We start from the raw sequence: 24120 nt of genomic DNA, 5'->3' as shown, positions 1-24120 counted from the left end.
CAATGCTACTCCTTACAGCCTCACTGCTACTCCTTACAGCCTCAATGCTACTCCTTACAGCCTCACTGCTACTCCTCACAGCCTCACTGCTACTCCTCACAGCCTCACTGCTACTCCTCACAGCCTCACTGCTACTCCTTACAGCCTCACTGCTACTCCTCACAGCCTCACTGCTACTCCTCACAGCCTCACTGCTACTCCTCACAGCCTCACTGCTACTCCTCACAGCCTCACTGCTACTCCTTACAGCCTCACTGCTACTCCTCACAGCCTCACTGCTACTCCTTACAGCCTCACTGCTACTCCTCACAGCCTCACTGCTACTCCTCACAGCCTCACTGCTACTCCTTACAGCCTCACTGCTACTCCTCACAGCCTCACTGCTACTCCTTACAGCCTCACTGCTACTCCTTACAGCCTCACTGCTACTCCTCACAGCCTCACTGCTACTCCTCACAGCCTCACTGCTACTCCTTACAGCCTCACTGCTACTCCTCACAGCCTCACTGCTACTCCTTACAGCCTCACTGCTACTCCTTACAGCCTCAATGCTACTCCTTACAGCCTCACTGCTACTCCTTACAGCCTCAATGCTACTCCTTACAGCCTCACTGCTACTCCTTACAGCCTCACTGCTACTCCTCACAGCCTCACTGCTACTCCTTACAGCCTCACTGCTACTCCTTACAGCCTCACTGCTACTCCTCACAGCCTCACTGCTACTCCTTACAGCCTCACTGCTACTCCTTACAGCCTCACTGCTACTCCTTACAGCCTCACTGCTACTCCTCACAGCCTCACTGCTACTCCTTACAGCCTCACTGCTACTCCTTACAGCCTCACTGCTACTCCTCACAGCCTCACTGCTACTCCTTACAGCCTCACTGCTACTCCTTACAGCCTCACTGCTACTCCTCACAGCCTCAATGCTACTCCTTACAGCCTCACTGCTACTCCTTACAGCCTCACTGCTACTCCTTACAGCCTCACTGCTACTCCTCACAGCCTCACTGCTACTCCTCACAGCCTCACTGCTACTCCTCACAGCCTCACTGCTACTCCTCACAGCCTCACTGCTACTCCTTACAGCCTCACTGCTACTCCTCACAGCCTCACTGCTACTCCTCACAGCCTCACTGCTACTCCTTACAGCCTCACTGCTACTCCTTACAGCCTCACTGCTACTCCTCACAGCCTCACTGCTACTCCTCACAGCCTCACTGCTACTCCTCACAGCCTCACTGCTACTCCTTACAGCCTCACTGCTACTCCTCACAGCCTCACTGCTACTCCTCACAGCCTCACTGCTACTCCTCACAGCCTCACTGCTACTCCTCACAGCCTCACTGCTACTCCTTACAGCCTCACTGCTACTCCTTACAGCCTCACTGCTACTCCTCACAGCCTCACTGCTACTCCTTACAGCCTCACTGCTACTCCTCACAGCCTCAATGCTACTCCTCACAGCCTCACTGCTACTCCTCACAGCCTCACTGCTACTCCTTACAGCCTCACTGCTACTCCTTACAGCCTCACTGCTACTCCTTACAGCCTCAATGCTACTCCTCACAGCCTCACTGCTACTCCTCACAGCCTCACTGCTACTCCTCACAGCCTCACTGCTACTCCTCACAGCCTCACTGCTACTCCTTACAGCCTCACTGCTACTCCTCACAGCCTCACTGCTACTCCTCACAGCCTCACTGCTACTCCTTACAGCCTCACTGCTACTCCTCACAGCCTCACTGCTACTCCTCACAGCCTCACTGCTACTCCTCACAGCCTCACTGCTACTCCTCACAGCCTCACTGCTACTCCTCACAGCCTCACTGCTACTCCTCACAGCCTCACTGCTACTCCTCACAGCCTCACTGCTACTCCTCACAGCCTCACTGCTACTCCTTACAGCCTCACTGCTACTCCTTACAGCCTCACTGCTACTCCTCACAGCCTCACTGCTACTCCTTACAGCCTCACTGCTACTCCTTACAGCCTCACTGCTACTCCTTACAGCCTCACTGCTACTCCTCACAGCCTCACTGCTACTCCTCACAGCCTCACTGCTACTCCTCACAGCCTCACTGCTACTCCTCACAGCCTCAATGCTACTCCTCACAGCCTCACTGCTACTCCTCACAGCCTCAATGCTACTCCTTACAGCCTCACTGCTACTCCTCACAGCCTCACTGCTACTCCTTACAGCCTCACTGCTACTCCTCACAGCCTCACTGCTACTCCTTACAGCCTCACTGCTACTCCTTACAGCCTCACTGCTACTCCTCACAGCCTCACTGCTACTCCTCACAGCCTCACTGCTACTCCTCACAGCCTCACTGCTACTCCTTACAGCCTCACTGCTACTCCTTACAGCCTCACTGCTACTCCTCACAGCCTCACTGCTACTCCTTACAGCCTCAATGCTACTCCTTACAGCCTCACTGCTACTCCTTACAGCCTCACTGCTACTCCTTACAGCCTCACTGCTACTCCTTACAGCCTCACTGCTACTCCTCACAGCCTCACTGCTACTCCTCACAGCCTCAATGCTACTCCTCACAGCCTCAATGCTACTCCTTACAGCCTCACTGCTACTCCTCACAGCCTCAATGCTACTCCTTACAGCCTCACTGCTACTCCTCACAGCCTCAATGCTAATCCTCACAGCCTCACTGCTACTCCTCACAGCCTCACTGCTACTCCTTACAGCCTCACTGCTACTCCTCACAGCCTCACTGCTACTCCTCACAGCCTCACTGCTACTCCTCACAGCCTCACTGCTACTCCTGACAGCCTCACTGCTACTCCTCACAGCCTCAATACTACTCCGTACAGCCTCAATGCTACTCCTCACAGCCTCACTGCTACTCCTTACAGCCTCACTGCTACTCCTCACAGCCTCAATGCTACTCCTCACAGCCTCACTGCTACTCCTCACAGCCTCACTGCTACTCCTCACAGCCTCACTGCTACTCCTCACAGCCTCAATGCTACTCCTTACTGCCTCAATGCTACTCCTTACAGCCTCAATGCTACTCCTCACAGCCTCAATGCTACTCCTTACAGCCTTACTGCTACTCCTCACAGCCTCACTGCTACTCCTCACTGCTACTCCTGACAGCCTCACTGCTACTCCTGACAGCCTCACTGCTACTCCTCACTGCTACTCCTGACAGCCTCACTGCTACTCCTGACAGCCTCACTGCTACTCCTGACAGCCTCACTGCTACTCCTGACAGCCTCACTGCTACTCCTCACAGCCTCACTGCTACTCCTCACAGCCTCACTGCTACTCCTCACAGCCTCACTGCTACTCCTGACAGCCTCACTGCTACTCCTGACAGCCTCAATGCTACTCCTCACAGCCTCAATGCTACTCCTCACAGCCTCACTGCTACTCCTCACAGCCTCACTGCTACTCCTCACAGCCTCACTGCTACTCCTCACAGCCTCACTGCTACTCCTTACAGCCTCACTGCTACTCCTTACAGCCTCAATGCTACTCCTTACAGCCTCACTGCTACTCCTCACAGCCTCACTGCTACTCCTCACAGCCTCAATGCTACTCCTCACAGCCTCACTGCTACTCCTCACAGCCTCACTGCTACTCCTCACAGCCTCACTGCTACTCCTCACAGCCTCACTGCTACTCCTCACAGCCTCACTGCTACTCCTCACAGCCTCACTGCTACTCCTCACAGCCTCAATGCTACTCCTCACAGCCTCACTGCTACTCCTCACAGCCTCAATGCTACTCCTCACAGCCTCAATGCTACTCCTCACAGCCTCAATGCTACTCCTCACAGCCTCAATGCTACTCCTCACAGCCTCAATGCTACTCCTCACAGCCTCAATGCTACTCCTTACCTCCTCACTGCTACTCCTCACAGCCTCAATGCTACTCCTCACAGCCTCAATGCTACTCCTCACAGCCTCACTGCTACTCCTCACAGCCTCACTGCTACTCCTGACAGCCTCACTGCTACTCCTCACAGCCTCACTGCTACTCCTCACAGCCTCACTGCTACTCCTCACAGCCTCACTGCTACTCCTCACAGCCTCAATGCTACTCCTTACAGCCTCACTGCTACTCCTTACAGCCTCACTGCTACTCCTTACAGCCTCAATGCTACTCCTCACAGCCTCAATGCTACTCCTCACAGCCTCACTGCTACTCCTCACAGCCTCACTGCTACTCCTCACAGCCTCACTGCTACTCCTTACAGCCTCACTGCTACTCCCCACAGCCTCACTGCTACTCCTTACAGCCTCACTGCTACTCCTTACAGCCTCACTGCTACTTCTCACAGCCTCAATGCTACTCCTCACAGCCTCACTGCTACTCCTCACAGCCTTACAGCCTCACTGCTACTCCTTACAGCCTCACTGCTACTCCTCACAGCCTCACTGCTACTCCTCACAGCCTCACTGCTACTCCTCACAGCCTCAATTCTACTCCTCACAGCCTCAATGCTACTCCTCACAGCCTCACTGCTACTCCTCACAGCCTCAATGCTACTCCTTACAGCCTCACTGCTACTTCTTACAGCCTCAATGCTACTCCTCACAGCCTCACTGCTACTCCTCACAGCCTCACAGCCTCACTGCTACTCCTCACAGCCTCACTGCTACTCCTCACTGCTACTCCTTACAGCCTCACTGCTACTCCTTACAGCCTCACTGCTACTCCTCGCAGCCTCACTGCTACTCCTTGCAGCCTCACTGCTACTCCTTACAGCCTCAATGCTACTCCTCACAGCCTCAATGCTACTCCTCACAGCCTCACTGCTACTCCTCACAGCCTCACTGCTACTCCTCACAGCCTCACTGCTACTCCTTACAGCCTCACTGCTACTCCTTACAGCCTCACTGCTACTCCTCACAGCCTCAATGCTACTCCTCACAGCCTCACTGCTACTCCTCACAGCCTCACTGCTACTCCTCACAGCCTCACTGCTACTCCTCACAGCCTCACTGCTACTCCTCACAGCCTCACTGCTACTCCTCACAGCCTCACTGCTACTCCTCACAGCCTCACTGCTACTCCTCACAGCCTCACTGCCTCACTGCTAGTCCTCACAGCCTCACTGCTACTCCTCACAGCCTCACTGCTACTCCTCACAGCCTCACTGCTACTCCTCACAGCCTCACTGCTACTCCTTACAGCCGCACTGCTACTCCTTACAGCCTCACTGCTACTCCTCACAGCCTCAATGCTACTCCTCACAGCCTCACTGCTACTCCTCACAGCCTCACTGCTACTCCTCACAGCCTCACTGCTACTCCTTACAGCCTCACTGCTACTCCTTACAGCCTCACTGCTACTTCTCACAGCCTCAATGCTACTCCTCACAGCCTCACTGCTACTCCTCACAGCCTTACAGCCTCACTGCTACTCCTCACAGCCTCACTGCTACTCCTCACAGCCTCACTGCTACTCCTCACAGCCTCACTGCTACTCCTCACAGCCTCAATGCTACTCCTTACAGCCTCACTGCTACTTCTTACAGCCTCAATGCTACTCCTCACAGCCTCACTGCTACTCCTCACAGCCTCACAGCCTCACTGCTACTCCTCACAGCCTCACTGCTACTCCTCACTGCTACTCCTTACAGCCTCACTGCTACTCCTTACAGCCTCACTGCTACTCCTTACAGCCTCACTGCTACTTCTTACAGCCTCACTGCTACTTCTTACAGCCTCAATGCTACTCCTCACAGCCTCACTGCTACTCCTCACAGCCTCACAGCCTCACTGCTACTCCTTACAGCCTCACTGCTACTCCTCACAGCCTCACTGCTACTCCTCACAGCCTCACTGCTACTCCTTACAGCCTCACTGCTACTCCTTGCAGCCTCACTGCTACTCCTTACAGCCTCAATGCTACTCCTCACAGCCTCACTGCTACTCCTCACAGCCTCACTGCTACTCCTTACAGCCTCACTGCTACTCCTCACAGCCTCACTGCTACTCCTCACAGCCTCACTGCTACTCCTCACAGCCTCACAGCTACTCCTCACAGCCTTACTGCTACTCCTCACAGCCTCACTGCTACTCCTTACAGCCTCACTGCTACTCCTTACAGCCTCACTGCTACTCCTTACAGCCGCACTGCTACTCCTTACAGCCTTACAGCCTCAATGCTACTCCTTACAGCCTCACTGCTACTCCTCACAGCCTCACTGCTACTCCTCACAGCCTCACTGCTACTCCTTACAGCCTCACTGCTACTCCTTACAGCCGCAATGCTACTCCTTACAGCCTCACTGCTACTCCTTACAGCCTCAATGCTACTCCTTACAGCCTCACTGCTACTCCTCACAGCCTCACTGCTACTCCTTACAGCCTCACTGCTACTCCTTACAGCCGCAATGCTACTCCTTACAGCCTCACTGCTACTCCTTACAGCCGCAATGCTACTCCTTACAGCCTCACTGCTACTCCTCACAGCCTCACTGCTACTCCTCACAGCCTCACTGCTACTCCTTACAGCCTCACTGCTACTCCTTACAGCCGCAATGCTACTCCTTACAGCCTCACTGCTACTCCTTACAGCCTCAATGCTACTCCTTACAGCCTCACTGCTACTCCTTACAGCCGCAATGCTACTCCTTACAGCCTCACTGCTACTCCTTACAGCCTCACTGCTACTCCTTACAGCCTCACTGCTACTCCTCACAGCTCCCCTTTACCTCACCCCTGAGGCAGATTTCTTAATAGTCCAACACCAGCTCTTATAGGATTTTGGTTTAAAACAGGGATCAGGGCCAGACAAAGTCTAATTGTGTGTAGAGACCAGGCTACAGAGAGGAGAGACTGGAGAGAAACCAGAGAGAGGAGAGAGGAAGAAAGACCAGAGGGGTGAGAGACCAGAGAGAAAAAAGAGAGGACAGGGGCCAGAGAGAGACCGGAGAGAGACCAGAGAGAGGAGAGAGACCAGAGAGAGACTGGAGAGAAACCGGAGAGAGGAGAGAGACCAGAGAGAGGAGAGAGGGAGAAAGACCAGAGAGAAAGCAGAGAGAAAAGAGAGGACAGGGGCCAGAGAGAGACCAGAGAGAGGAGAGAGACCGGAGAAAAAACAGATACCATAGAGAGACCGGAGAGTTACCAGAGAGAACCCCCCCCCCCCCCCCTTCACTCCCCAGCCACCCTCTGAGCCCAGATAATGACCAGAGAGAACCCCCCCTTCACTCCCCAGCCACCCTCTACGGGGGAGAACAACGTTTTCAGGGAAAATGGAGAGCCTGTGACCGATTTATTATTTTGGACGTTAAAGTGCGACACACAATCTTAATTCCTGCTTCATATTTACTGGATTGGTTCAACAGTGCAGAAGAGAACCTCCCCCACAGTTGTTTTCTCTGCTCAGACCTGCTCAGCTGACCAGTGAGAAACCTCTGATTGGCTGGTTGTGTGTTTGTAGATCCAGAATGAGGACTGGGGAGGTTTACCTAATGAGGAGATCTTATAGCAGAATGGAGTACCTCCCCTTTACACCAGGTCCTGCTGGGTAAATACTATGGTGCAATGTGTTCAGAGTGGAGTGTTGTATGACTGATACAGTCAGTCAGCATGGTGTGAACCAGTCAGCCAGCCAGTCAGTCTGCATGGTGGGAACCAGCCAGCCAGTCAGTCAGTCTGCATGGTGTGAACCAGTCAGCCAGTCAGTCAGTCAGCATGGTGTGAACCAGTCAGTCAGTCAGTCAGTCTGCATGGTGTGAACCAGTCAGCCAGTCATTCAGTCTGCATGGTGTGAACCAGCCAGCCAGTCAGTCAGTCAGCATGGTGTGAACCAGTCAGTCAGTCAGTCTGCATGGTGTGAACCAGTCAGCCAGTCAGTCAGTCAGCATGGTGTCAGCCAGTCAGTCAGTCAGCATGGTGTGAACCAGTCAGTCAGTCAGCATGGTGTGAACCAGTCAGTCAGTCAGTCAGCATGGTGTGAACCAGTCAGCCAACCAGTCAGTCAGCATTGTGTGAACCAGTCAGCCAGTCAGTCAGCATGGTGTGAACCAGTCAGCCAGTCAGTCAGTCAGCATGGTGTGAACCAGCCAGCCAGTCAGTCAGTCTGCATGGTGTGAACCAGTCAGCCAGTCAGTCAGTCAGCATGGTGTGAACCAACCAGTCAGTCAGCATGGTGTGAACCAGTCAGTCAATCAGCATTGTGTGAACCAGTCAGTCAATCAGCATTGTGTGGTGAACCAGTCAGTCAGTCTGCATGGTGTGAACCAGCCAGCCAGTCAGTCAGCATGGTGTGAACCAGCCAACCAGTCAGCCAACCAGTCAGTCAGCATTGTGTGAACCAGTCAGTCAGTCAACATTGTGTGGTGAACCAGTCAGTCAGTCAGCATGGTGTGAACCAGCCAACCAGTCAGTCAGCATGGTGTGAACCAGCCAACCAGTCAGTCAGCATGGTGTGAACCAGTCAGTCAATCAGCATGGTGTGAACCAGTCAGTCAGTCAGCATGGTGTGAACCAGTCAGTCAGTCAGCATGGTGTGAACCAGTCAGTCAGTCAGTCAGCATGGTGTGAACCAGCCAACCAGTCAGTCAGCATGGTGTGAACCAGTCAGCCAGTCAGTCTGCATGGTGTGAACCAGTCAGTCAATCAGCATGGTGTGAACCAGTCAGTCAATCAGCATGGTGTGAACCAGTCAGTCAATCAGCATGGTGTGAACCAGCCAACCAGTCAGTCAGCATGGTGTGAACCAGTCAGCCAGTCAGTCTGCATGGTGTGAACCAGTCAGTCAATCAGCATGGTGTGAACCAGTCAGTCAATCAGCATGGTGTGAACCAGTCAGTCAATCAGCATGGTGTGAACCAGCCAGCCAGTCAGTCTGCATGGTGTTCAGTGTGCTGTATTCGGTGACTGCATGTAGCATGCTCTTTACCTTGTAATGCTATGGGGAAAGTAGATGGCAGCAGTCAGTCGTCATCGGACATGAACCCAAACTGGACGGGTTTTGGCCATGTCTGAGTATCTAAAAGTGTCCAGCAGGGGGCATATATCAGAGGAGGGGAGGAAACATTCCAGGGAGATGAGAATGGGGGCTTAGGTTGCTAGACGTAGTGTATGAGAATGGGGGGCTTAGGTTGCTAGACGTAGTGTATGCCATGGGGGGCTTAGGTTGCTAGACGTAGTGTATGCCATGGGGGCTTAGGTTGCTAGACGTAGTGTATGCCATGGGGGCTTAGGTTGCTAGACGTAGTGTATGCCATGGGGGGCTTAGGTTGCTAGACGTAGTGTATGCCATGGGGGGCTTAGGTTGCTAGACGTAGTGTATGCCATGGGGGGCTTAGGTTGCTAGACGTAGTGTATGCCATGGGGGGCTTAGGTTGCTAGACGTAGTGTATGAGAATGGGGGGCTTAGGTTGCTAGACGTAGTGTATGCCATGGGGGGCTTAGGTTGCTAGACGTAGTGTATGCCATGGGGGGCTTAGGTTGCTAGACGTAGTGTATGCCATGGGGGGCTTAGGTTGCTAGACGTAGTGTATGCCATGGGGGGCTTAGGTTGCTAGACGTAGTGTATGCCATGGGGGGCTTAGGTTGCTAGACGTAGTGTATGCCATGGGGGGCTTAGGTTGCTAGACGTAGTGTATGCCATGGGGGGCTTAGGTTGCTAGACGTAGTGTATGCCATGGGGGGCTTAGGTTGCTAGACGTAGTGTATGCCATGGGGGGCTTAGGTTGCTAGACGTAGTGTATGCCATGGGGGGCTTAGGTTGCTAGACGTAGTGTATGCCATGGGGGGCTTAGGTTGCTAGACGTAGTGTATGCCATGGGGGGCTTAGGTTGCTAGACGTAGTGTATGCCATGGGGGGCTTAGGTTGCTAGACGTAGTGTATGCCATGGGGGGCTTAGGTTGCTAGACGTAGTGTATGCCATGGGGGGCTTAGGTTGCTAGACGTAGTGTATGCCATGGGGGGCTTAGGTTGCTAGACGTAGTGTATGCCATGGGGGGCTTAGGTTGCTAGACGTAGTGTATGCCATGGGGGGCTTAGGTTGCCATGGGGGCTTAGGTTGCCATGGGGGGCTTAGGTTGCTAGACGTAGTGTATGCCATGGGGGGCTTAGGTTGCTAGACGTAGTGTATGCCATGGGGGGCTTAGGTTGCTAGACGTAGTGTATGCCATGGGGGGCTTAGGTTGCTAGACGTAGTGTATGCCATGGGGGGCTTAGGTTGCTAGACGTAGTGTATGCCATGGGGGGCTTAGGTTGCTAGACGTAGTGTATGCCATGGGGGGCTTAGGTTGCTAGACGTAGTGTATGCCATGGGGGGCTTAGGTTGCTAGACGTAGTGTATGCCATGGGGGGCTTAGGTTGCTAGACGTAGTGTATGCCATGGGGGGCTTAGGTTGCTAGACGTAGTGTATGCCATGGGGGGCTTAGGTTGCTAGACGTAGTGTATGCCATGGGGGGCTTAGGTTGCTAGACGTAGTGTATGCCATGGGGGGCTTAGGTTGCTAGACGTAGTGTATGCCATGGGGGGCTTAGGTTGCTAGACGTAGTGTATGCCATGGGGGGCTTAGGTTGCTAGACGTAGTGTATGCCATGGGGGGCTTAGGTTGCTAGACGTAGTGTATGCCATGGGGGGCTTAGGTTGCTAGACGTAGTGTATGCCATGGGGGGCTTAGGTTGCTAGACGTAGTGTATGAGAATGGGGGGCTTAGGTTGCTAGACGTAGTGTATGCCATGGGGGGCTTAGGTTGCTAGACGTAGTGTATGCCATGGGGGGCTTAGGATGAAACTGGAGCAGCTCAGTGCTATTGTAGAGTAAGAGACCATTACACTATGTTCAAATACTGGGCTTAGGATGAAACTGGAGCAGCTCAGTGCTATTGTAGAGTAAGAGACCACAATGCTATGTTCAAATACTGGGCTTAGGATGAAACTGGAGCAGCTCAGTGCTATTGTAGAGTAAGAGACCACAATGCTATGTTCAAATACTGGGCTTAGGATGAAACTGGAGCAGCTCAGTGCTATTGTAGAGTAAGAGACCATTACACTATGTTCAAATACTGGGCTTAGGATGAAACTGGAGCAGCTCAGTGCTATTGTAGAGTAAGAGACCACAATGCTATGTTCAAATACTGGGCTTAGGATGAAACTGGAGCAGCTCAGTGCTATTGTAGAGTAAGAGACCATTACACTATGTTCAAATACTGGGCTTAGGATGAAACTGGAGCAGCTCAGTGCTATTGTAGAGTAAGAGACCACAATGCTATGTTCAAATACTGGGCTTAGGATGAAACTGGAGCAGCTCAGTGCTATTGTAGAGTAAGAGACCATTACACTATGTTCAAATACTGGCGTCTGAGCCAATAGACACTCAGCACTACAGGACTAAGGAAAGTTTCTCTCTGTATACTGATTGGATAAGGGAAGTTTTGCTCTCTCTACTGATTGGATAAGGAAGGTTTCTCTCTGTATACTGATTGGATAAGGTTTAAGGAAGCTCTGCTTAATACAGGTTCTTAAAGTTTGGGTTGAGTGACAAAATAAAAGAGGTCAACAACAGGTTGCAAGTTTTATTTTCTCCTTCTCCACCGTTAGTTAAAACCTCAGACTTCAATCTCTTAAGACGGGCCAATGGATAAGAAGCACACAGGAGAACACAATGAAATACACAAGCAAACAAAATGGATTCTAGTGCAGCGTCGAGGGAAGCACTACTAGGGCGGTGTCGGACATTTTGTTAGCCGGTGATTGTCAAGCAGATAAGTCTGTCTCACTGACCGTTACTGTAATACATTTAGCATCTCCTGGCTTCCGCCTACAATCCACTGATGCAGACCTTTGTAACATTTTTTAAAAGTATAATAAATCCATGTAATATAGCCTACACCGTCACAATAAATCCATTATTTATTTTAGACCGGTCTAAAGAAATACGATATGAATAAAATGTAGTTTATTTCAGAAGAACAGAATAGCATACTCTGAGTTGTACTGATGTTAGGTCCTGATCTGGCTGTGGGCTACACTAGTTCATTTAGCAGGTCCTAACCTGGCTATGCCATATGGCTGTGGGCTACACTAGTTCATTTAGCAGGTCCTAACCTGGCTATGCCATATGGCTGTGGGCGACACTAGTTCATTTAGCAGGTCCTAACCTGGCTATGCCATATGGCTGTGGGCGACACTAGTTCATTTAGCAGACAAGATTTGCTTAGAATTTCCATAGCATTATTTTATATTCTCTTATAGTATGAAGAATATAGTTGATCAAAGCTGAATAAAATAGACAGGATATTTTCTCCAAATGATTTGAGGGAGTGTTCACATGCTGCTATTCTGTGTTGAGCGGTTAACAAAGAAACAGGTCCTCCTATATGCTTCATGTAGAGTTACTAATGTAACTTTAGTTGTTCTACAAACGTTGGGCTATATATGTTTTGATGTTAAATACATTGTAAGGCTGCATGATGAGACTCTAATGATAATTTGAAAAAAGTCACTTGAAAGGCATGAGCTCTGCTTTGTTTTTTTAAGCAGGCTGTACACACTACATCAGTCTCTCATTCACAATGAGACAAGCACTTGATAATGCCTAGAATTTCAAGGCGGCATCCCCTTTGTGTGGCCGTAATGCCCCCCCCCCCCCCCGCCCCCAAACATACTTGTAGGAAATAATAGATCCCAAATTAATAGCATCCCAAAAACTTTTTCAAGCAATGAGGTTGACGCAACAGCTCAGGACGTTTAGCTTAAAATGTTAATAAACTATTAGGCTATATAATCACAGCAGTAGGCTATATAATCACAGCAGTAGGCTATATAATCACAGCAGTGGGCTATATAATCACAGCAGTGGGCTATATAATCACAGCAGTGGGCTATATAATCACAGCAGTAGGCTATATAATCACAGCAGTAGGCTATATAATCACAGCAGTAGGCTATATAATCACAGCAGTGGGCTATATAATCACAGCAGTAGGCTATATAATCACAGCAGTGGGCTATATAATCACAGCAGTGGGCTATATAATCACAGCAGTGGGCTATATAATCACAGCAGTGGGCTATATAATCACAGCAGTGGGCTATATAATCACAGCAGTGGGCTATATAATCACAGCAGTAGGCTATATAATCACAGCAGTAGGCTATATAATCACAGCAGTAGGCTATATAATCACAGCAGTAGGCTATATAATCACAGCAGTAGGCTATATAATCACAGCAGTGGGTTATATAATCACAGCAGTAGGCTATATAATCACAGCAGTAGGCTATATAATCACAGCAGTAGATTATATAATCACAGCAGTAGGCTATATAATCACAGCAGTAGGCTATATAATCACAGCAGTAGGCTATATAATCACAGCAGTAGATTATATAATCACAGCAGTAGGCTATATAATCACAGCAGTAGGCTATATAATCACAGCAGTGGGCTATATAATCACAGCAGTGGGCTATATAATCACAGCAGTGGGCTATATAATCACAGCAGTGGGCTATATAATCACAGCAGTGGGCTATATAATCACAGCAGTAGGCTATATAATCACAGCAGTAGGCTATATAATCACAGCAGTAGGCTATATAATCACAGCAGTGGGCTATATAATCACAGCAGTAGGCTATATAATCACAGCAGTGGGCTATATAATCACAGCAGTAGGCTATATAATCACAGCAGTAGGCTATATAATCACAGCAGTAGGCTATATAATCACAGCAGTAGGCTATATAATCACAGCAGTAGGCTATGAGCGCAAACGTTCCAAAATGCAATACATTTGCTGGAAAACACCATTCTCGAAAGTGACCGCAAATGCGAATATGCATCTAATGCAAAAGGGGCATTTTAATGGTGAAAATTATCTTCCCCAAACTTGAAACTCACGCCCTGCTTATGTATGCCAGTTCTCTACACCCGTTGTAAAGTGGATTAATGTGCTTCATTTTAAGAAGTTGTTTAGCCACCTTAGTAAAAGAAACCTTATTAAAACATATAGGACTATGGGCTAGGCTACATGAGGTGTGATACTAACCTTATTAAAACATATAGGACTATGGGCTAGGCTACATGAGGTGTGATACTAACCTTATTAAAACATATAGGACTATGGGCTACATGAGGTGTGATACTAACCTTATTAAAACATATAGGACTATGGGCTAGGCTACATGAGGTGTGATACTAACCTTATTAAAACATATAGGACTATGGGCTAGGCTACATGAGGTGTGATACTAACCTTATTAAAACATATAGGACTATGGGCTACATGAGGTGTGATACTAACCTTATTAAAACATATAGGACTATGGGCTACATGAGGTGTGATACTAACCTTATTAAAACATATAGGACTATGGGCTAGGCTACATGAGGTGTGATACTAACCTTATTAAAACATATAGGACTATGGGCTACATGAGGTGTGATACTAACCTTATTAAAACATTCAGGACTATGGGCTACATGAGGTGTGATACTAACCTTATTAAAACATATAGGACTATGGGCTACATGAGGTGGGATACTAACCTTATTAAAACATATAGGACTATGGGCTAGGCTACATGAGGTGTGGTACTAACCTTATTAAAACATATAGGACTATGGGCTAGGCTACATGAGGTGTGGTACTAACCTTATTAAAACATATAGGACTATGGGCTAGGCTACATGAGGTGGGATACTAACCTTATTAAAACATATAGGACTATGGGCTACATGAGGTGTGGTACTAACCTTATTAAAACATATAGGACTATGGGCTACATGAGGTGTGATACTAACCTTATTAAAACATATAGGACTATGGGCTACATGAGGTGTGATACTAACCTTATTAAAACATATAGGACTATGGGCTACATGAGGTGGGATACTAACCTTATTAAAACATATAGGACTATGGGCTACATGAGGTGTGATACTAACCTTATTAAAACATATAGGACTATGGGCTACATGAGGTGTGATACTAACCTTATTAAAACATATAGGACTATGGGCTACATGAGGTGTGATACTAACCTTATTAAAACATATAGGACTATGGGCTAGGCTACATGAGGTGTGATACTAACCTTATTAAAACATATAGGACTATGGGCTAGGCTACATGAGGTGGGATACTAACCTTATTAAAACATATAGGACTATGGGCTAGGCTACATGAGGTGTGATACTAACCTTATTAAAACATATAGGACTATGGGCTACATGAGGTGTGATACTAACCTTATTAAAACATATAGGACTATGGGCTACATGAGGTGTGATACTAACCTTATTAAAACATATAGGACTATGGGCTAGGCTACATGAGGTGGGATACTAACCTTATTAAAACATATAGGACTATGGGCTAGGCTACATGAGGTGTGATACTAACCTTATTAAAACATATAGGACTATGGGCTACATGAGGTGTGATACTAACCTTATTAAAACATATAGGACTATGGGCTAGGCTACATGAGGTGGGATACTAACCTTATTAAAACATATAGGACTATGGGCTAGGCTACATGAGGTGGGATACTAACCTTATTAAAACATATAGGACTATGGGCTACATGAGGTGTGATACTAACCTTATTAAAACATATAGGACTATGGGCTAGGCTACATGAGGTGGGATACTAACCTTATTAAAACATATAGGACTATGGGCTAGGCTACATGAGGTGTGATACTAACCTTATTAAAACATATAGGACTATGGGCTAGGCTACATGAGGTGTGATACTAACCTTATTAAAACATATAGGACTATGGGCTAGGCTACATGAGGTGGGATACTAACCTTATTAAAACATATAGGACTATGGGCTAGGCTACATGAGGTGGGATACTAACCTTATTAAAACATATAGGACTATGGGCTACATGAGGTGTGATACTAACCTTATTAAAACATAGGACTATGGGCTAGGCTACATGAGGTGTGATACTAACCTTATTAAAACATATAGGACTATGGGCTAGGCTACACGAGGTGTGATACTAACCTTATTAAAACATATAGGACTATGGGCTAGGCTACATGAGGTGTGATACTAACCTTATTAAAACATATAGGACTATGGGCTACATGAGGTGTGATACTAACCTTATTAAAACATATAGGACTATGGGCTACATGAGGTGTGATACTAACCTTATTAAAACATATAGGCCTATGGGCTAGGCTACATGAGGTGTGATACTAACCTTATTAAAACATATAGGACTATGGGCTAGGCTACATGAGGTGGGATACTAACCTTATTAAAACATATAGGACTATGGGCTACATGAGGTGTGATACTAACCTTATTAAAACATACAGGACTATGGGCTACATGAGGTGTGATACTAACCTTATTAAAACATATAGGACTATGGGCTACACGAGGTGTGATACTAACCTTATTAAAACATACAGGACTATGGGCTAGGATACATGAGGTGTGATACTAACCTTATCAAAACATATAGGCCTATGGGCTACATGAGGTGTGATACTAACCTTATTAAAACATATAGGACTATGGGCTACATGAGGTGTGATACTAACCTTATTAAAACATATAGGCCTATGGGCTACAGGAGGTGTGCGATTATGTCACAAAAAAAGGCACTCTTTCTTGCCTTGCTGCGCACAAGCTGGGCATCATTCACAATTGATAATATATCATTCACAAGTGATATTATATAGTTCAGTGAAAGGCTAATATTGTCACCCATCAGACTATTCTTGATTTAATCTTGTCTTTACATATGCTAAATAATATACTAAATAATATGCTAAATAATATACTAAATAATATGCTAAATAATATACTAAATAATATACTAAATAATATGCTAAATAATATACTAAATAATATGCTAAATAATATACTAAATAATATGCTAAATAATATACTAAATAATACGCTAAATAATATACTAAATAATATGCTAAATAATATACTAAATAATATACTAAATAATATGCTAAATAATATACTAAATAATATGCTAAATGATATACTAAATAATATGCTAAATAATATACTAAATAATATGCTAAATAATATGCTAAATAATATACTAAATAATATACTAAATAATATGCTAAATAATATGCTAAATAATATACTAAATATGCTAAATAATATACTAAATAATATGCTAAATAATATACTAAATAATATGCTAAATAATATACTAAATAATATGCTAAATAATATACTAAATAATATACTAAATAATATACTAAATAATATACTAAATAATATGCTAAATAATATGCTAAATATATACTAAATATATACTAAATAATATGCTAAATAATATGCTAAATAATATACTAAATAATATGCTAAATAATATGCTAAATATATACTAAATAAATGCTAAATAATATACTAAATAATATGCTAAATATATACTAAATAATATGCTAAATACTATGCAAAATATTATGTGTGAAATTTGTTTTGATTTAGAATTGTCATTGTCATGCACCTGTCTCGAAACACAGGGTGGAATCTGGTCCCCAGTCTATTGGTCCCCAGTCTATTGGTCCCCAGTCTATTGTAACGTTTCGTATTTGTGGAAGGCAGTTACTAAATGTTTTTATGTCACTGGAAAACAGTGTGTCTCTGTGTGTGAGGGTTTTTGTCTCTGTGTGTGGTTTTTTTTGTCTCTGTGTGTGGTTTTTTTTGTCTCTGTGTGTGAGGGTTTTTGTCTCTGTGTGTGAGGGTTTTTGTCTCTGTGTGTGAGGGTTTTTGTCTCTGTATACACTTGTCTCACCTGTAATCTTGTGAAGTCTGTTTAGCACTTTAAACAAATCACAGGTTAAAGCCAACAATGATAGTTTGCCTTTACAGAACATTTTGACTGTTCTTCAAAACGGTATTCTGATTACTATAAAGGCCTTTATTCACAGTGTGCAGATCTGTAGTCTATTAATCTATGAAGCTCTGCCTGCTGCTCCGTGTCCTGCTCCCTCTCATCGCCCAGTCATGTGGATGCTGTCTGTCGTGGGTCGGGGTGGGACCTGGGATGGCTGTTGTCTTACAGCTGTGTGCATCTCTCTTCCCTCAGCCCCGTCATGAGTACTTTAATGTGCCTGTGTACTAAACGTCCACTCCTGCTGTCCTGTCCACTCTGCATGCGGAGCCCCTCCCACTCAACATGTGGCCCCTCCCCTCCGGCACATGGTCCCTCCAGCACCTGGCTCCTCATCCTCAGCTCCATAAGAACCATAAAGCGCCATGCTTTACCAACAGATCCACACAGGACCACAGCTACATCATCAAAGGTCATAGGTCATTGGTCCACACGTTCAGTTTATCACATACTTCCATCAGCTGTTTCCACTGTTTGTTGTCTATCTGAAGAGTCCATGGTTTACTGTGTATAATACAACGGGTCTAATCCTGAATGCTGATTGCTTAAAACTGCATTCCAGCCGGTGTCTATTCCACAAGTGACTACCGGCAAAATCTATGCCGTTAAAATGCCTATTTACTCAGCCGGTGTCTATTCCACAAGTTACCACCGGTTAAATCTATGCCGTTAAAATGCCTATTTACTCTTCCATCTGACTGCACAATGCACTGTCTCATCAGCCCAGCCAGGCAATTTATTAACTTGATCTCCACTATAAAAAGCATCTAGATATTATCTCATATTTCTTTTAGACTAATATTTAGTTTTCAACAGCAGAGATTTGTATAAACCTGGCTGTCTGTCTCTCCGACATTTAGTTTTCAACAGCAGAGATTTGTATAAACCTGGCTGTCTGTCTCTCCGACATTTAGTTTTCAACAGCAGAGATTTGTATAAACCTGGCTGTCTGTCTCTCCGACATTTAGTTTTCAACAGCAGAGATTTGTATAAACCTGGCTGTCTGTCTCTCCGACATTAGCAACATTGTTTCAATATTCAATCTCCAGCTGTCCCCATAGTAACGAACGTGTCGGGACGAGACAGGCAGGCATCTTTTCTCAGCCAGTCGAAACTAATCAACATCATTTTTATGGATACAGTTGAAGTCGGAAGTTTACATACACTTAGGTTGGAGTCGTTAAAACTCGTTTTTCAACCACTCCACAAATTTCTTTTTAACAAACTATAGTTTTGGCAAGTCGGTTAGGACATATACTTTGTGCATGACAAGTAATTTTTCCAACAATTGTTTTCAGACAGATTATTTCACTTATAATTCACTGCATCACAATTCCAGTGGGTCAGAAGTTTTCATTCACTAAGTTGACTGTGCCTTTAAACAGCTTGGAAAATTCCCGAAAATGGTGTCATGGCTTTAGAAGTTTCTGATAGGCTAATTGACATCATTTGAGTCATTTGGAGGTATACCTGTGGATGTATATCAAGGCCTACCTTCAGACTCAGTGCCTCTTTGCTTGACATCATGGGAAAATCAAAAGAAATCAGTCTGGTTCATCCTTGGGAGCAATTTCCAAATGCCTGAAGGTACCACATTCATCTGTACAAACAATAGTACGCAAGTATAAACACCATGGGACCACGCAGCCATCATACCGCTCAGGAAGGAGACGCGTTCTGTCTCCTAGAGATGAACCTACTTCGGTGCTTAAAGTGCAAATCAATCCCAGAACAACAGCAAAGGACCCCGTGAAGATGCTGGAGGAAACATGTACAAAAGTATCTATATCCACAGTAAAAACGAGTCCTATATCGACATAACCTGAAAGGCCGCTCAGAAAGGAAGAAGCCACTGCTCCAAAACTGCCATAAAAAAGCCAGACTACGGTTTGCAACTGCACATGGGGACAAAGATCATACTTTTTGGAGAAATGTCCTCTGGTCTGATGAAACAAAAATAGAACCGTTTGGCCATAATGACCATCGTTATGTTCGGAGGAAAAAGGGGGAGGCTTGCAAGTCGAAGAACACCATCCCAACCGTGAAGCACGGGGGTGGCAGCATCATGTTGTGGGGGTGCTTTGCTGCAGGAGGGACTGGTGCACTTCACAAAATAGATGAAATCATGAGACAGGAAAATTACGTGGATATATTAAAGCAACATCTCAAGACATCAGTCAGGAAGTTAAAGCTTGGTCGCAAATGGGTCTTCCAAATGGACAATGAACCCAAGCATACTTCCAAAGTTGTGGCAAAATGGTTTAAGGACAACAAAGTCAAGGTATTGGAGTGGCTATCACAAAGCTCTGACCTCAATCCTATAGAAGATTTGTGGGCAGAACTGAAAAAGCGTGTGCAAGCAAGGAGGCCTACAAACCTGACTCAGTTACACCAGCTCTGTCAGGAGGAATGGGCCTAAATTCACCCAACTTATTGTGGGAAGGCTACCCAAAACGTTTGACCCAAGTTAAACAATTTAAAGGCAATGCTATCAAATACTAATTGAGTGGATGTAAACTTCTGACCCAATGGGAATAGGATGAAAGAAATAAAAGCTTAAATAAATCATTCTCTCTACTATTATTCTGACATTTCACATTCTTAAAATAAAGTGGTGATCCTAACTGACCTAAAACAGGGAATTTTTTACAAGGTTTAAATGTCAGGAATTGTGAATAAGTGAGTTTAAATGTATTTGGCTGAGGATGTATGTAAACTTCCGACTCCAACTGTATATACAAAGAACTGTCAATAGAAAACAGGTCAAACGAAACCAAGTCCAGCTAGTTTACAGTCTTTCCTGATTCAGTTTGAAGTTGTGTTGTTAGATGTGTTGTTGGCTCCTCTGAACAACAGTGTCCTGACGAGAGAGAGAGCACATGTTCTATGCCAGGTGAAATCGTGCCTCATTAGCTCATTGTTATGGATGTATCCAAATAAATGTCCTTAGAAAACAGCTCCTTTGTTGTTATTCTGGCTGCACTGTTAGACGTGACTGTAAGTTAGCCGTAGTTGGCTAGCTAGCAAGCAAGGGATAAGAACGCTGCCAGCCTGTGTGGAACATTTAGAACGAGCGACTGGGATACGTCCATAGATACAGAACAAAAAGACCGAACGACTGGGTCGCGTCCATAGATACAGAACAAAAAGACCGAACGACTGGGTCGCGTCCATAGATACAGAACAACGACTGGGTCACGTCCATAGATACAGAACAAAAAGACCGAACGACTGGGTCGCGTCCATAGATACAGAACAACGACTGGGTCACGTCCATAGATACAGAACAACGACTGGGATACGTCCATAGATACAGAACAAAAAGACCGAACGACTGGGTCGCGTCCATAGATACAGAACAACGACTGGGTCACGTCCATAGATACAGAACAACGACTGGGTCGCGTCCATAGATACAGAACAACGACTGGGTCGCGTCCATAGATACAGAACAACGACTGGGTCGAGTCCATAGATACAGAACAACGACTGGGTCGCGTCCATAGATACAGAACAACGACTGGGTCGCGTCCATAGATACAGAACAACGACTGGGTCGCGTCCCATAGATACAGAACAACGACTGGGTCGCGTCCATAGATACAGAACAACGACTGGGTCGCGTCCATAGATACAGAACAACGACTGGGTCGCGTCCATAGATACAGAACAACGACTGGGTCGAGTCCATAGCTACAGAACAACGACTGGGTCGCGTCCATAGATACAGAACAACGACTGGGTCGCGTCCATAGATACAGAACAACGACTGGGTCGCGTCCATAGATACAGAACAACGACTGGGTCGCGTCCATAGATACAGAACAACGACTGGGTCGCGTCCATAGATACAGAACAACGACTGGGTCGCGTCCATAGATACAGAACAACGACTGGGTCGCGTCCATAGCTACAGAACAACGACTGGGTCGCGTCCATAGATACAGAACAACGACTGGGTCGCGTCCATAGATACAGAACATAAAGACTGGGTCGCGTCCATAGATACAGAACATAAAGACTGGGTCGCGTCCATAGATACAGAACAACGACTGGGTCGCGTCCATAGATACAGAACAACGACTGGGTCGAGTCCATAGATACAGAACAACGACTGGGTCGCGTCCATAGATACAGAACAACGACTGGGTCGCGTCCATAGCTACAGAACAACGACTGGGTCGCGTCCATAGATACAGAACAACGACTGGGTCGCGTCCATAGATACAGAACAAAAAGACCGAACGACTGGGTCGCGTCTCTGGCAACCGAACCGATAGAACGAACGACCAGCCGGCTTGGGTAGCAACCCTAGATTTGTGTCAGGACTATATCTTGTGGAAGGATGAAATAATATGAATAAATTCATCACAATAAGTTAATGAAAACATGTCAATCATTATTTGAATATGTTGGTAAACCTTTGTATAAAAGTGATAGTTCCCTTGAAGCCGGTGTTTGGAGGATATATTGGCATGGTTTGCTGGGCCTAACAAGACCCGTGCCAATATATCCATGGTTTGCTGGGCCTAACAAGACCCGTGCCAATATATCCATGGTTTGCTGGGCCTAACAAGACCCGTGCCAATATATCCATGGTTTGCTGGGCCTAACAAGACCCGTGCCAATATATCCATGGTTTGCTGGGCCTAACAAGACCCGTGCCAATATATCCTCCAAACACCGGCTTCGTGGGAATTATCACTTAAATGTTGATACATTGTGTCTCTGAAGAGTCCATGGTTTACTGTGTAATGTTGATACATTCTCTATTAAAATACAAAGTTAATATTTTATCCTCATGGCCATGGTCTCGTCACTGGCTGGTAGTTAATCAGTTTATTTTTATAGTTTGTCCGCTGGCACCCTAAATCATGTCCATTGACTTGCAGAATTAAATAGTCCATTAATCAGTTTCACTACTTAAGAGTTCATGAGATTTAGAAGACAATAGAAACCATTGAGGAATCCACAATACAAATGTTACAAAATGGCTGTATTGGTCTAAACTTTAAGCTGAGCTAGCGCTCTTAAAGGGATAGTTCACCCAAATTACAGAATGACATACTGGTTTCCTTATGTAAGCAGTATATGGACAAGGTATGACAGCAATCCATTCTTTGGTTGTTTCCCTGGCACTGCTTCCACATGCTGAAGTATACTGTATTTGCACACAAATCCTCAATGTTTTTCAGAGAGGGAGCATTTTCTGTTATGTGCCCATACCCGATCTTCAATGGAGGGTGTGCTGGATAAAGTTACAATCAATTACCACTTGAATTGTATTATTTCAGGGGAAGTATTCTATTCCTCAAATCAGTCAGATAACAAACTGCTGCCTACATGACAGTCCCACCATGTGATGAGGGCCTCCAGGGTGTTGATACGTTGCTTGACAGGAACTAATGGGGATCCATAATAAACCCCAGGAAGAGTAGCTGCTGCCTTGGCAGGAACTAATGGGGAGTCATAATAAACCCCAGGAAGAGTAGCTGCTGCCTTGGCAGGAACTAAATGGGGATCCATAATAAACCCCAGGAAGAGTAGCTGCTGCCTTGGCAGGAACTAATGGGGATCCATAATAAACCCCAGGAAGAGTAGCTGCTGCCTTGGCAGGAACTAATGGGGATCCATAATAAACCCCAGGAAGAGTAGCTGCTGCCTTGACAGGAACTAATGGGGATCCATAATAAACCCCAGGAAGAGTAGCTGCTGCCTTGGCAGGAACTAATGGGGAGTCATAATAAACCCCAGGAAGAGTAGCTGCTGCCTTGGCAGGAACTAAATGGGGATCCATAATAAACCCCAGGAAGAGTAGCTGCTGCCTTGGCAGGAACTAATGGGGATCCATAATAAACCCCAGGAAGAGTAGCTGCTGCCTTGGCAGGAACTAATGGGGATCCATAATAAACCCCAGGAAGAGTAGCTGCTGCCTTGACAGGAACTAATGGGGATCCATAATAAACCCCAGGAAGAGTAGCTGCTGCCTTGGCAGGAACTAATGGGGATCCATAATAAACCCCAGGAAGAGTAGCTGCTGCCTTGACAGGAACTAATGGGGATCCATAATAAACCCCAGGAAGAGTAGCTGATGCCTTGGCAGGAACTAATGGGGATCCATAATAAACCCCAGGAAGAGTAGCTGCTGCCTTGGCAGGAACTAATGGGGATCCATAATAAACCCCAGGAAGAGTAGCTGCTGCCTTGGCAGGAACTAATGGGGATACATTACAAATAAAAAAATACTGAGGAATGGCTTCCGTCTGGCCACTAGGCC

The 24120-nt window shown here is 46.2% G+C and overlaps 1 protein-coding gene across 2 annotated transcripts in view; it reads left to right on the top strand.

Annotated features, from left to right (window-relative positions):
• The window catches only part of LOC129869504 (AP-1 complex subunit sigma-2-like), a 51848-nt gene extending 29209 nt beyond the window's left edge, over positions 1-22639 (top strand). For both annotated transcript variants that reach the window (XM_055943969.1, XM_055943968.1), the window contains one exon: positions 18039-22639. In XM_055943969.1, the coding sequence (XP_055799944.1) occupies positions 18039-18074 (36 nt within the window). In that variant the 3' untranslated portion in view covers positions 18075-22639. The remainder of the gene's footprint in view (positions 1-18038) is intronic.
• Positions 22640-24120: the final 1481 nt, after the last annotated feature.

The sequence above is a fragment of the Salvelinus fontinalis genome, chromosome 14 (genome assembly GCF_029448725.1).
Source record: "Salvelinus fontinalis isolate EN_2023a chromosome 14, ASM2944872v1, whole genome shotgun sequence".
NCBI lineage: Eukaryota > Metazoa > Chordata > Actinopteri > Salmoniformes > Salmonidae > Salvelinus > Salvelinus fontinalis.
Note: the sequence above shows the minus strand (reverse complement) of the source record. Positions and strands in the feature narration are given on the sequence as shown.